The sequence below is a fragment of the Macrotis lagotis genome, chromosome 3, assembly GCF_037893015.1.
Source record: "Macrotis lagotis isolate mMagLag1 chromosome 3, bilby.v1.9.chrom.fasta, whole genome shotgun sequence".
NCBI classification, from domain to species: Eukaryota; Metazoa; Chordata; class Mammalia; order Peramelemorphia; family Peramelidae; genus Macrotis; species Macrotis lagotis.
Genome location: NC_133660.1, coordinates 28,470,126 through 28,486,088, shown reverse-complemented (window position 1 = coordinate 28,486,088; position 15,963 = coordinate 28,470,126). Strand labels below are relative to the sequence as shown.

Genomic DNA, 15,963 nt, shown 5'->3' with positions numbered 1-15,963 from the left:
TATGAAAGGATGGCCTCTATGACACACATATAAAGGAATTCATTTGGAACCCTCTGATTGATAGTATTATTTCTATTTCACCATTTTACTTCAAAAAGTGTAATAGATTTCTGTTGTGAAAACAAATAATAAAAATGGGAAAAAATTGTCAATATTATTTAAACCAATTGGGGTTGGATTCTAGAGTTAGGAAACCTGGGTTCAAACTCCACTTCTTCTTAAACTTAAATAATATTGGAAAAGTATCCTTTTCCCCCTGGCCCCTAGTCTATCTTTCTGTAAAATGAGTAAGTTGGACTCTTGAGGATGCCATCCAGACCTATATGCTCTTTTTTAAATGTCCAAGATCAAGCAAATGACAAATTGTTATTTATACCATATGTGAAAAAAATGAAGGCATGGTTCAGTCTACTATCATTTATAAAGTGCCCAGTATACACACGGTCCTGTGCTAAGTACTCAACATACAAAAAAAATTAAAATAGTGATAGCAACAACAAAAATCCATCAAGAACAAAACAATTCCTGACCTCAAGAATCTCATAGAAAAATGGGGGAGACAACATGCAAACAACAATGTAAAACCAAACTACAGACAGTATAAATTGGAGATAATTGGTACAGGAAAATTCTTATGATTTATTTATTTATTTTTAATTTTTTTGGAGACAATTGGAGTCAAATGACTTACCCAGGATCAAACTGTCAGTAACTGTCTGAGGCTAGATTTGAACTCAGGCCTCTTCTGATTTCAGATTTAGAACTATTAGAGAACTTAGAATGAATCTAGTCCAACTCCATACAAGTACCAAATTAAGGTTCAACAAAATTAAGAACTGCCCAGTCACATAGAAACAACTAGCAAAAAAAGACCTAAAACTGGGTCTTCTGATGACAAACTGAACTCTTTCCATGAGCTAGACCATACAGAAAGTGACTTAAATGGAATTTCTTGGTTAAGCAGCAAGTCTCCTTGTTGCAGAACATCACTGGCTTGGCCTCCTCTAAGATTGTTCCAGTTCTACCCTTATGATATTAGAGTTCCAAATTACTTAATCTCTGTGTCTCACTTTTCTCATCTGTAAAATGAAAGAATTGGACTCAGCTATTATGATCTTTTCTGTCTCAACTTCATGATCCTATCTATGAATTCAAGATAGTTGTCATTCTCTAGTGGAGACAAACTGTGAATCTATTTAAATTTTACAAGTCATGAACATGACATTACTAAGTGACTCTGGTTGTGAGACTAATATATGGCCTGTGTGGTATTGCATGAATCACCTTTCCTCTAGGATCTTAGTTTTCTTATTTGTAAAATGGGGTTATGGGGCTGAGATTAGATGAGATCCAAGGGATAAATCTAAATGCTAAGACCTCATAGCACTCATGTTAGGAATGTGGTCTCTGTCTCATAGGCCCCCCTAGATTCTTTTGAAGGAAAGTTTAGGAATTAACTGCTCTAAAACGTCTTCCCTGACATCAACTATCTCTGTCTGGAAAATATTTCAGATACAATTAAAAAAATGTTGATGTATAAGTTTTATGTCATCACATAGAGGGTTCAAACTATCTTGTTTTTGCATCCCCATGGCTTGACATAGAGACTTATCCATATGGGGTACTTACTATTTTTATTAGGACTTACATGTTGCTACATTGAATGGATATGATAGCATTTAGCAGATCAAAGAAGAGGGGCACTTTAGAACAAACCAAAGCAGCCATGCATGGAGTCAGAAATTGCTATTTTGCTTAACTTGGGGTTACATTAGGTTAAGAATACAAACACCAAAATAAATGGCAAGGGGGAAAGGAATTCCCTGTGCTTGAATCACAGTTGTTCAAGCAAGCAACTACAGAAGCTGCACTAATTAAGAAAGAGAGTCAGAAAGTCAACCAGTGGAGAATGTTTCATAAAATTCTCCATTTCCATATAAGGAAGAGTCAACAAAGGCATCAAATGAACCCCACTCATCCTGTGACTGTAATTGAATCTCTGCAATTATAGGGACAGGCAGCCATCTCTTTTTTTCTTTTTCCTTTTTCTTTCTTTCATTCTCTGTCTCCCTTCCTTTCATCCTTTTGTTCTTTCTTTTGTCCTTCCTTCCTTCCTTCCTTCCTTCCTTCCTTCCTTCCTTCCTTCCTTCCTTCCTTCCTTCCTTCCTTCCTGTCTGTTTCTGTCTTTCTCTTTGTCTCTATCTCTTTCTGTCTCTGTCTCTCTTTCTCTGTTTCTCCTTTTTTTAAGTTTTTTTTTGCAAGGCAGTGGGGTTAAGTGACTTGCCCAAGGTCACATAGCTAAGGTAATTATTATGTGTCTGAGACTGGATTTGAACTCAGGCCCTCCTGACTCCAGGGCCAGTGCTCTATCCACTGTGCCCCACCTTGCTGCCCCTCTTTCTCTGTTTATCAAAGAAAAAAGAATTATTTTCATTCCTGACAAGTTTGGTTAGTGATTCTGTACAAATGCTATACATCTAGAAAATATATGCTGACATTTTAAAACACAGAATTAGTTATGAACATTTGTGTTATCTTTCAAAATGTGTTGTTCACAACCATTTTTCTCAGCACAGAATACTAAACTCACAAATAGTATAAATGTATTATTGTGAAATTCTATACTTTGTCCATTCATGTTGGAATAAATATTTGATGAGCTTTTATATTCCATCTTATAGCCTCAGAGACAATTTGGTTTTGTACAGTGTCAGTGTACTGAAAATATTCCCATAATATTCCAATAACTTTTATATCACCCATTGATTGAATTTGTCACATTTTGGGAAGGGTTGTATATAAAATTATAAATAACTTGTTTTTTCTAATTTTATTATAATTCACTCTTTAGCAGCTTTTTAGACTTATGGTTTATAATTAATCTTTGTTGCAAATAGTATTGGTATTATTATTATCATCTATCTTTACATAGATAAGGGAAAGTTGAGAGAATGGAATAAGCATTTATTAAAAATCTACTAATTGTCATTCAATTGTGTGAAGCACATTAAAGTTTTAACAATGCTGGGAAAAAAGATGATCATAATCCCCATTTCACAGATCAAGAAACTGAGGCAGACAAAGAACAATCGACTTAACCTCTATCACATGGCTGATATATGACTGAGGTTATATTTGAACTGGATCTTTATGACTTCAAATCAAGTGCCCTATCTAGTGTCCAGGAACTTCAGAGTACTCTAGTCTAAGAGGTAGCTGGTCAAGAAATCTCTCTAAATCTCACTGCTTTGAACTGCGTCTTGCAACTCATTCAATTGTTTGATTTGGACTTGCCAATAAGAAAATGATTTTATCTGTATTATCTGGTGATCTTCATTGATTAAGAAATCCATAAAGTGCAGTCAATTTACTCCCATTATATCTCTGCTGGCTGCAAAAGATGTAGTATGCCTACTATACTTTGCAACTCAAAGAAGGGCCAGATATGCAAAGTATTCTACCATCACAACTCGACTCTTCCATATTCTGAAGTGTGTGTGTGTGTGTGTGTGTGTGTGTGTGTGTGTGTGTGTGTGTGTGTGTGTGTTGACTTCTGTGGTCCTCATATAGTCTAGAAAGCTACTGGTTTTAAGACCCTCTTGATTCAACAGTCCCATGCCCTTGGGTATCAATTCCACCACTGACATTTCCTCTGTGATCATAGGCAAATTATTGAATCTTCATGGGTTTCAGATTCTTCATCTAAAAAAATAGTACAACTTGTCAAATAGAGAACATGCTGACATATAACTGGGTAGTGATTTTCCAGTAAACAATTTAATCAAAATACTTTTTTTCTTATCATTATCTTTGAATAGTAGGAAGAACAGGAACTCTTTTAATAATGCAGGTCATTTGGCAGGAAACTATTTTGACAAAGTATTCAGTACTAAAACAATGAAACAAGGTTACTTGAAATATCAAACAGCCCAAGTTAAAGAAACAGAACATAAACGGTGGTCTACAGTAAGTTGCCCTACCTAGGTGAGGTTTTAGGAAATTCTAACATGTCAAACAAACCTTACATCCTCTACCAATTGCACTCCTAAATTTTAATATTTTAATTCTGAGATAAAATGTATCCCAGTTGAGTGTCTCCATCTATAAATCAATGAGTTTTCTCCAATTCAACCTGAATAAATCATAACTCCCCTCATCCTGATCCTAGTCCTGAAAGCAACCATTCAGAAACTTTAGATAAAATTTGCAAGATCTTCAAGCCAAGGATGAATTACCACTTATTGAGGATAACATCAAGGAAATCCTTGACCAGCACTGTTGGAATAAATGGCCCTGAGGGACCTTCTACCCTAAAGAACTCTTAATTAAGCCCTCACATTTTAAAATATTTCAAAAGCCAATAAAGATATCCTAGTGCATTTAGCTGATTAATTATTCAATATATTGATCTCTCAAATTTTACAATTGTTTTTCCTGGAAAACAGATTATAACTCAAAGCATTTAACAGACAGTTCAGCCTCAGATGGTTGTTTCTTTGATGCTTTGTCCAATCATTTTCTTTTTTCATTTCTGGCAGGCTGTCCTACAGATAATTCTTCTCTTTGAAAAGAGTGCGTCAACCTTCATTCTACTCCTGTTTCTTTTGTTTCTGGACTTTCTACCATATCCCATGTAGCTTCCCTTTCCCACTCTTCAAACTTTACCAAGAACTAAACATACACACACACACATACCCCTATGACAGACACTTTTTAACTATGTCATTTCCCCCAACTAAACCTCCGCAAGGGCAGATACTGCCCCCCCCCCAATATCTGCAGGGCTTAACATAGTTCCTATCACATAGAAAGCATTTAATAAATGTTTGTGTACTGTCCTACTCTCTGTTACTTTCAAACATACTCAATCATGGCTTATACTAAAAACATAACCAGGCAAACTACCAAAGACTTCTTCTTGACCCTACTTGGCTATTGACTCAAGTTAACATCTAATATCTCTCATTCATTTTACCAATAAAATTCTAAAAAGATTCACCTACATTTGTTATCTCCATTTCCTCATCACTCAACCCCTTGAAATTTAATTCTGTAAGAAAACTAATTTCTCGAACTTCTTGTGTGCTAAACCAAATGATTTTTTCCCCGTTCTTATCCCTTGAACTATTTCTGACATCATCAAACACTCTTACTTTCCTTGCTTCCAAGGCACTTATTTCTCCAAGTTCTCCATCTTCTTGTCTTTCTGCTCTTTTTTAGCTTCCTCTGTAGGATCAATATCTATCTCATAGACTCTCTTATCCACCAAGTACATGTATTCCTCCAGGAACTGTCTGAGGCTACTGGCTTTCTTCCTCTACTTCTTTTTTTCATTTAGTGATCTTATCTTCTCACAATGATACAATTATGTTGACATAAATGACTACCAAAGTTCTATACACAACCCATCTGTGTACCCAAACCAAAGTTTTGTATCTCTACATGCACTGTTAAACATTCTTGTCAGAATGTCCTAGTGGTCCTTCAGCCTCACCATGACCTAATAAGCTTATTACTGGCATCTCATACTCACAACCATTTCCATCTCTGTTGATTGAACCTTTCTCTATCTGTACACATAAGTTCATAATTTTACATGACATCATTCACACCCATGGCCTTCTTCACATACAGACATGATTTCTCACCTCTTAGAATAGGTAAGAGACTTGACCAGGATCATTAAGTTTATGTCACTTAAGCTTATGAACTTACATTTTCCTGACTCCAAATCATTCTTGTACATTATGTCACATAATGGAGTGATTTATATAACCATTAATAACCATATTTATTGAACCCTTCTCTATCTGTGCACATAGGTTCTTAAATTTAGATGACATCATTCATATCCATGGCCTTCTCCACACTCACATCAGTTCTCACCTCTTTAGAGTTGGTAAGAGGTTTGACCAGAATCCCAAAGCTTATGAACTTATGTTTTCCTGACTCCAATTCACTCTTCTCCATTATGTCACATGTGGAAGCGATTTATATAGCTATTAATAATATAAGATAAATATGATCTTATTTTATAAGAATAAAATTAATGTTATGAAAATTGTCATCATGAGTATGAGGGACATTTAATATGACAAGAATGGATCTGAGAAATGGGTAATAGAAGCCTATAGGGATTGCCTCACATCATTCTCTCTCCTTTTCTTTCTTTCTCAACCTTACTTCAGGATGTTAAATAGAAGTCTAACCATAACACTTCTCTGCTCAAAAACTTTTTGTGATTTCTTCTGTGGTTCTTCTTCTCTGTTCTTTTCTTCTGGAAAAATTTAAACTTCTCAGTTTCACATTTAAAGTCCTCCAACATCTAAATACAAATTACCTCTTTAGTTTTACTCTTTTCCACACTCCATATTCCAACAAAAATGGGCATATTTGCTCTTCCTGGAACTTGCCATTCCACTGCTCACCACCACACATGAACAAAGAAATACAAACCACTACCTCATATCTTGCTTTTAAAACTCATCTAATCTTTCCCACTTTAAGCTTTTCTAATTCTCTTTGACTTATCTCTTATATCTTCTCATCATTCTTCATCCTTTATTATACTTATTAGGACATAGAATATAGAATATATCCCTCCAGGTGCATGTATACTCCTAAGTAAAAGTCATCTTATTTTTTTGTCTTTGTGTATGTATTTAAGAATTTGAAAGTTTTTCAAAACGATTATCTTTTATATAATTTTGGTATCTCATACTTTATTTTTCTTCCTTAAGGATATAATTTCTTTTTCATCACAGTCAACTAAGACCAATATATAACATGGAAACAATGTAAAGACTGCCTTTTGTGGGGGATGGGGGAAAATTGTAGGGGAAAATTTGTAAAATTCAACATAAATAAAATCTTTCTTTTAAAAAAGAGAATTTGAGAGTTCTTTTTAATACATAATAACATATTAAGACCTGAGTTGCAATCCTCTCAGGTGTTCATTACTTGGATGACTTTGAACAGTCATGTAACCTCTCTCAGCCTCAGTTTCTTTATCTGTAAGATGTGTGTATGTGTGTGTGTGTGTGTGTGTGTGTGTGTGTGTGTGTGTGTATTTGGTGAGCCTCTAAGGTCCAGGATGATAAAGGAGATATTAGAGTCCATTTAGTCTAACCTCTGATTTTCCAGTGGAGAAAACTAAGATTTAAAAAAGCTTGATTTGCCTAAGGGGACATGTCAAAACAGGATTTGAGCCAAGTAAAGAATCATTCTACTTTGCCTCTCTGCCTCCCTCTTAGCAATCTTAAAACATTTAAAACAGTGTCAGATTCTTTGGTTTCCAATTGTTCTACACCCTTGTCTTTGCTTGCTTTCATTAATTATACTGGTTTCTAAATGATATTTCTAACTGACCCTGAGAGGAAACAGCAAAACACAAAAGAGCAAAGATAGATTACAATACTGATATTGCTTAAAGGTCATTCCAACCCCACGTGAGGCAGAGCAATCTAAGTTAGAGCTGATCCTGCATTCTTGAGACTGTCCTGGGGCTCCCTGAAATCTGTTTGCTTCCTTCTGAGGGCTGAATCTCCATTCATTCCTACTGAGGCAGGTGTGACTCCTTTGTGGGAGAAAATTAAGCCCCTTTCTTCTCGACCTGGAAAAAGTCTACATTACTGATCTGTGAAGTCAGATTTCAAAATAAAATTTGAAAAAGTCATCTGTAAAGACCCCAAAAGGGATGAGGTTGTTACAGGCTACACATTTTAGGGAAGGATCTACCAAGATCATCTCATCCAGTTCCTTTTATGTCACAAATGAGAAAACAAAGCATAGATAATTTTATAGATTAATGGACATAGGAGCAACCTCTAAAGTCAGAGAACCAGGGTTCAAATCCTGACCATGCTGCACTTTGAGAGATCCCTTACAGCCTGAGATCTGTGAGTCTATGTGAGTTATATAAAACAACCTAGTTGGTTAATAGCAGCATCAGAGTTTAGACCCAGATATCATCCAAAAAATGAGATGATTGGAATCAGTGGTCTCCCTTCCAGTTCTAAAGGTAGAATAGTATTGTTTTCTAATTCAAAATCCAGAGGTTTCATTATGATTCTAATATTCTGAACAATTCAAAAGTACACAAAATTCCTGTACAATATAAGCTTCTTGAGAGCAGGGTTATTTTTGTTTTTTTTCCTTTGTCCCAAATACCTCCATAGTGTCTGGCACATAGCATATATTAAATAAAGGCATGACAAATTGAATTAATTGGACTGTTAGCATTTGGGTTCCATACCTGAGAAATGATCAGGAAGGTGAACTGTATTAAAAAGTTCTGTTATACTCTTAAGGTCAATTGGCTTCCAATGAAATAATTAGGCATAAATTTGCAAGAATTTTCTATAAGGTTTTCTTTTTTAATATTTCCATTCTAAGAACTTTATTTATCTTTTGCATTTTATTAAAGAACTCCAATTCTTGGCATTTATAGCTATCAGAAATCTACACAAAAGGTCATAATTATAATTTTTACCTTGATGATTGGAACTCCAATAAGTATTTGTGACAAGATTATAGCAAAAGCCAGGAGAAATGCTTTTTTAATGAGGATGAACAAGAAGAAACTATTTCATGAGAACGAATAACAAGTCATAAGTAAAGCTTACTCACCATCATCAGCATCAGTGACATTAAATATAAGAATTGTGGATCCAAGAGGTAGATTCTCCATTAAGGATGTGCTATATGAAGTCAAACTGAAGACTGGTGGATTATCATTCACATCAAGAATATTAAAATAAATGCGGATGGTCATGAATTGTCCGCCACCATCTTCTGCACGGGCTGTGAGGATATAATACTTCCGTGTTTCATAGTCTAAGCTTCTAGTCAAATTAAAGACTCCAGTTACTGGATTCAGAAAAAATATCCCATCTTCATCATCTTCACTCACAGTGTATGTAATTTCTCCATTCACACCAGAATCATCATCTGTAGCTAAAATGGCAGCCACTAGAGAGCCTGAAAGATAATTTAAAAATGTCCCTAAATTAATTCTCTATGGATTATTATTTTTGAAAAGGTAAAATATAAATCTATAATTTCATCTGTGTGGAGAGCTCCATGAGGGTGGAAACCATTAACTCAGATCAGTCATCTGCCAAAATGTATATGCTTAGAGAGTTTCATGATTTACCTGTGACATTAGTTTCTTGCTATTCCCAAACAAGATACTATCTCTCAACTCTGGGGTTTTGTTTCCTTATTCCCTTTGAAATATTCTCTTTCCTCTTCTTTGCTTACTGCCTTACAGAAAGCCTGACCCAGGCCCAGTTAATTGTAGTGCTCTCCCTCCATTAATTATTCTCAATATAACTTCTGCATGTTTGTTTGCTATCTCCCTGACTAAATTGCCTTTTTAGTATCTGGCCTATATTCATCATTTAATAAATGTTTATTGATTGATCTGTGGACACAAATCTGGCATTCAATTCCACAAATGCACTTTTCAAAACTTATTAGGCACCTACTATATTTCAATTGATGTGCTAAGTACTGAGTTTTCAAAGAAAAGGCAAAATGGAAAAGTGCTTGTTCTCTAAAACTTAACACATTGATATGTACTAGAGGTTATATTTGAACTTAAGTCTTCTGGATTTCAAAGACAGCTGGTCCTCTCACTATCTTACCATAATGCCTATTGACAAAATTAAATTGCCAAAATATTGCAAGTGTTTTTTAAGAAGTCCTTACTTCATCTCCAGAAGGGATATGTGTGTTTGTGTGTGTGTGTGTGTGTGTGCCAAGTGTGTGAGTCTAATAGCTGACAGATATACAATCTGTAGATATTTAGTATATTAGTAGAGTGACATAGAGGACAGAGAACCTAGCTTGGGGTAAGGAAGACATGAGTCTGAAGTCAAATCTAGCCTCCAACACTTAATGGTTTTGTCACCCAGGGCAAAGTTATTTAATCTCTGCCTTTCTCATTTTCCTCAAGTATAATTACAGATTCAACTTTTGTGCTTTGTGTATTAGAAAATATGAGATATTTTATATAATAAGCAATTAAATGGTAATTCCAGATCCCACACAATCTTCTTTTGGACAGGGATAGTATTTCATATTTTTTTTCTTTTTATCCCTATTGTCTAAAATAGACCTTATACATTATAGAAATTTAAAAAATTCTTACTAAAATGTATCTTTAAGTATTTAAATATATTTTGAATTCTAAAAATGTGGTAATTCAATATTCAAAAAAGTGGTCATCACCATCATAATTTATGCAAAAATATACCTGAAAAGCCTATCAGAATTTTGAGGCAGGTAATTATATCCATAAAAGATTATTAAGCATCACAAGAGCCAGCAGTAAATATATGGCAAATAATCTGTAGCAAAATTAATTAATTAAAATCTGTTAGTAATAACCACTGGAGCAGTGATGACAAGGATCAAAAAGGATGGTTACAGAAAAATAAGATTCTGTCTATAACTTACCAGGTGTGGTATCTTCTGGAACATCAAAAGAGTACACAGGTCTGGAGAACTTGGGAATATGGTCATTCACATCACTGATGGTGATGTTTATCCTCATATCTGAAGACTGAAGGCCATCATCTGCTCGGACAAGCAAGGAGTACTTGGAACGGCGTTCTCTGTCCAAGCGCTTGGTAGCAATCAGTTCTCCTGACTCAGGATCAATATGGAAGCTGTCATCTGCACCACTAATGATTGCATAGGTGACAAGAGCATTAGCACCCTAGAAGAGATAGGGAAGACACCTAAATTATCCATGACAGAAGAAAAAATAAAAAGATTATTCTTATGACCAAGTCATCAAAGTAATATTTATTCTGTCAGACTTTGACTTAAATATTTTTTTAAATCTTGTTGTTCTTATTTTTCATCCTTTGTTTTTGAAGATGACTAATTTCACCATGGAGTGATATCTTGACTTGTACATGAATTGGACTTAAATGAGGCAGAGCTGGGCCAAGTCCTCACCCTTACTCTTTCTTCCAGAGCCATAGAAACCCAGTGATAGGACCAGAGCTGAAATGATTGGGCATTGCCTAGGATGCAGTAGATAATCTCAGCATCTTCAAAGTCTGACATGCTCTCCACACTCTCCATAGCACCTGCTTTACCCACCTTTGTAGCTGTGGGAAGAAATTATTTTCATCTGCCCATTCTGTTGGAGAAAATCTTCACTTCCCCTTAACTCACAAATGAGATTGAGTTTTATTGATTATTCTCTATCTCATTTAACTCATCAACAGACAAGTTGTAACTGCCATGCATATTATATCTTCTTGGAGTCACAGGTGGATGAAAGTATGTGGTGAAGGTGAACTCCAAAGGTAAATAAACAGTCCACAAAAGGACCCAGTAGAACTCACACCAGAGGTATTATTCTTCCTAGGCATCCCATAGAATCTTATCCTTTGGAAATAATGAATGACAATTCATTGTTTCATCTAGTTAATGAAAAATGTTGAAACCTCTAAACCATGTGTTAATATTTTTAGACATTCAATAAAACTGGCTATGATACACGGTGTGGCTACTACTCTCAACCTGGAGTCAAAAATTAACTTGCAGTTTTACTAAATATCTGCCATGAATCATTAAATGTGATAGATCATGGAGAAACAAATAAATACTTGAGTTGTTCTTGGACAACCAGGATCTCAGAGCTTGTATTTGGTGAGACAAATTCATCAAATAAATTCACAGATAAAAATAAAATATATATTATATATATATATATATTTATAAAAATATAAATAATAAAATAAAATAAAAAGGTTTGGTTTTGTCTTATTTGTGTGGGTTGGGAAAAAGTTCATGAGTTCAGCAAAAGAGAGAGGTTCAAAAGAAGAAAGAGTCCATGGCTGAACCCAGGAATACAACCAGTTGGCCCACATCAAGGAAGGTTGAAAAGGTCCACTTGGTAGGTAGGAAGAAAATCCAATCAAGGTAATGCCATGACAATTCAGAATATACTTAAGCAGAACATGGACCAAGAGGTCAAGAGGAATGAGAAAAGCCCATTGGTTTAGCAAGAGAAATATGATCAATGACTACCTGAGTGGTAATATGGAGTAAATATGAGCCAGATCACAAGAATTGAGAAATAGGAGGTAAGAAGAAGGCCATTTTTCCCCCTGACAGTTTGTCTTTGAAAGGGAGAAAAAGGGCATAATTGTCTACAGTAAAGGCTTTTTTTTTTAAATATGGAAGAGACTTTATATATGTTCATAGAAAGCATGAGAAGAATGAGAGACAAATAGGAGGAAATAATGAAAAATAAAGGAGCAAGTTCCAAGAAGGATGTGCAAGGGGACAAGGTAAAGTATTTAAGAGGTGAGGATTGTCAAAAAGAGAAGCTACCTTATTCTCTGAGAATTGAGCAAAGGTGAAAAACAAGAGAAATAGCAATTCATGAAGACATGGACTGTATATTTGGAAAGTACAAAGTGATTCATTAGGTGGCACAATGGATTATGTGTTGGATTAGGTCAGGAAGACTTGAATATGACGCCAGTTTCGGACAATATATTTAACTCTGTGACTTTGAAGAAATCATTCAACCTTGCTCATCTTCAATTTCCATTTTTATAAAATGGAAGTTATAGTACTCCACAAGACAACTTTGAGTATCCAAAGAGGTATTACAGAAAGAATGCTTTGAAAACCTAGAGCTATACAAATAATTATTATTAGAAGAAAGGGTGCATGGCAAAATGCCCTCAATTTTCTTACAGAGTATAAAGTGAAGCCTTCTCCCAAGGAAGCAGGAGGAAGGGATGGAGCAGTGGCTAGAGGGGAGGTTTGGAAGGTATAGGTTCAAATTATTGACTACAGACAAGTTGCCTAATCTCTTCTAGCCTAAAACAACTTCTTAAAAAAATATAATAAACAGGCTGTAGTTTACAGAGGCAGTTCCTAAAGCTGCAAAATCATAGGCCACTGATGGTTCATATTGCTCTGATTGAACTTTTATTATAGGAGAATGAAAATTCATGGATATAATAATCTATCTTTTTGCCAGATATTTGCCATTTGAGATAAACAGATATCTAGATAGAAAAATAAATAGACAAATATAAGAAATGGGTAGATATCTATATCTCTGTGAACACACACAAGCATGTATGCATACATGTTTGTATGTATTTGCTTTAATGGTTGGGGCCTGGAATAAGTCATTATGCAGGTATGTATATAAAGACATGCATGCATAATACATATATATTTGTATTGTATACAGGTCATATGCATGTATAGATACATTATAAAACATGTGTGTTAACACACATCCTTCAATTCCCTGAACCTGGCTTATAGCTTATAGCTAGATCATTGGGTATGTATGTATGTACATTTATTAATACATATTTATGAATATATATACCATATATATTTATTATATTTTTATACCATCTATACACTAATATACAAAACATACCTACATGTGAATGTCTGTAATTTCAAGGAGTTATAATGTATGAAGGGAAATAAGCCACACACATATGAAAAGATAATGAAAAATATGAATGTAAGTCTCAGTGTCAAATGAGTGGTACAGACAATTTGTTGTACACTAAGGGAAGAATTCAGGGAAAGCAAAGAATCTGAGCAGGATTTCGAAAGTTCGAGAGATAGTCTGTTGGCTTTGGAAGGTGAAAGAAACAAGCATGAACAAAGGCAAGAAGCAAAGCCAATTCAGCTTCCACGAGTGGAAAGGGAGCTTAATTCAGGGTAATAGTAGGGTACTGGAAAAGTAAGTAATAGATTTTTTTTTTTTGAGAACAACAATGGTCTAACAAAATGTCTCATCTGGGGCAGGTGCAGTGTCTTGTATAAAGTATGTATTTCCTCAATGTTAATTGAATGAATAAAATCACTATTACTCTGAGTCTGTTTCCTCATCTATAAAATGAAATGGTTGAACAAGATGATCTCAAAGGTTGCTTCCAAGTCCATCATGCAAAATTCTGGGAGATTTTATCCTGAATGGGGATATTTTATCCTGAATTTTATCCTGAATCATAGTAACGAAGAGATGCTGAAGCTAGGACTGCCAGATGGACAGAGGTATTTTAAGAAGATGAATCTGGCAGCAAGATGGAGGGCCGACAGCTTGGAGTGAAGGGAGGCTGAAAATAAGAGAGAAGAGGGGAGTTCAAAGGCTCCTTTTCTTGTTCTCATATCAGCTGATAAGGGATTAAACTCTATCCAGTACTGCTCACTGATTAAAAGGCCATTAGTGTCTTTTGAAAGCACAGTTTGGATAGAGTGGAAGGCAGATAACAGGGTTCTTACAGCTATTACATCAGCCACTACTGTTACTGATTTCGAGATCAAGGTTAAGTCCAAAGTAGTCCCATTTTCTAGTTTGTTCATTATCTTTATTCTCTTTAAGTAATCCTACCCAGGGTGATTTTAATAGGGTTTTAGAACTGATTGGTAGGTTTTGTTGACCTCCCTAAGTTAAAAATTGAAATCTGAAGGTTTAAAACATGTTTGTTTCAAGATTGCCTGGAGCAGACTATTAATGATCTGGATGTGTTGGGTTTCACAAATGTATTTGCAGTCAGTGGAAAGAGAGACAGAGAGAGACAGACAGAGACAGACAAAAAGAGACAGAAAGACACACAAGTGGAAGAAAGACAAATACAGAATAACAAACAAGCAGACAGATAGAGACAGAGAGACTGAGTTAATTAACAATTATATAAAAAGAAGATTAAATCAAGTAATCTTTGCATTCAAGTTGATTTGATTGGTTATTAGAGAGTGAGTTACACTGAACAGTCCAAGACTGCTCTGACCTCCATGGTTTCATCATTAGGCAGGATTGCTACCAGATCTTGCTCAGGGATTGATAATTACATAAATATTGTCTTTACTGCTGTGATAATCTACTGCCCTCAGGTTCTTGAAATTGGGACTTGTAGGCTGCTTAGGTCAAAGCTCCTTTCCCTGGCCACTCCTCCTTGATCCCTCATCCCTAGTCATGTTTGTCCTCATTCTTCTTCATATCCCTATTGCACTCCTCACAGTTCTTCTCTTATGTCCTTTGAAACCCAAGTTTTGCTGTTAATATGAAGCTGAGCTTCCTATTAGACTTGTGCTATTCATCCAAGGTATTTACACCATATATTCTCTGTATTAAGCATCAACTAGGGATGACATGTAGAAAACCAGTCTCAGATCTGGGAAGAATTGGGTTCAAGTCTCATCTCTGACACTGACTGATTGTGTGACCCTGTCTCTTCTCTGCTCTAGACACCTTCTTAAGACTGTAATTTCTGAAAGAGATGCTCACCTTCATTGGAAGAGGAAGTTTTACTCATCCGGAATTCACAGGGCAAATCTCTACCCCAAAATTTTATATTTATATCCTTGTTTATACTGCTACCCCTAAAACATGTAAACACTTGGCAACAGTAACTACTTTTTATTTTTGTCTTTGTATTGCTAGCACCTAGTCATGCTGGTTATATAGAAGGGTTTTTTTTTTAAATAACTTAAAGGATTGGCTTTAATTGAATTGGCTTTTATAAAAAATTGTTCCAAAACCTTTCCAATATTCAATAGGTTGACCTATGCAGCAGGATGAGGACCTTAAAGGACATTTGAAAATAGAGAGGAGAGAAAAAAGTAGAAAATTCTGCCACTCTGTCCTTCATCAGCTGTGTTTAGCCTCCCGTCCCATGTAGTCCTTGTGTACTCAGGTGTATCTGGGGCACTTTCCTCTAATTTTTTGGTTAAGCAAAAACATTTGATGAGAATTTTAGATTTCTGAACTGATTGCATTTTAAAAAATTATTTATTCCATTTAACAAGATTTTTTCATTTTTGCCTTAATGTTTCCCAGCTATCAAAGCACCAGCCTTAAGGATTGACAGGTATAACTGGTAAGCTCTTGCAAATTATATAAAAAGCAAAGAAAACACAACGAAAAATGATATCTACTAGATGCATTTTTTC

General features: G+C 35.2%; 1 protein-coding gene across 1 annotated transcript in view; it reads right to left on the bottom strand.

Moving 5' to 3' along the window:
- The window catches only part of FAT4 (FAT atypical cadherin 4), a 210,511-nt gene that overhangs the window by 95,474 nt on the left and 99,074 nt on the right, over positions 1–15,963 (bottom strand). The window contains exons 3-4 of the mRNA XM_074231539.1: positions 10,462–10,723; positions 8,629–8,979 (exon numbers count right to left, since the gene is read on the bottom strand). Of these exons, the coding sequence (XP_074087640.1) occupies positions 8,629–8,979; positions 10,462–10,723 (613 nt within the window). The remainder of the gene's footprint in view (positions 1–8,628; positions 8,980–10,461; positions 10,724–15,963) is intronic.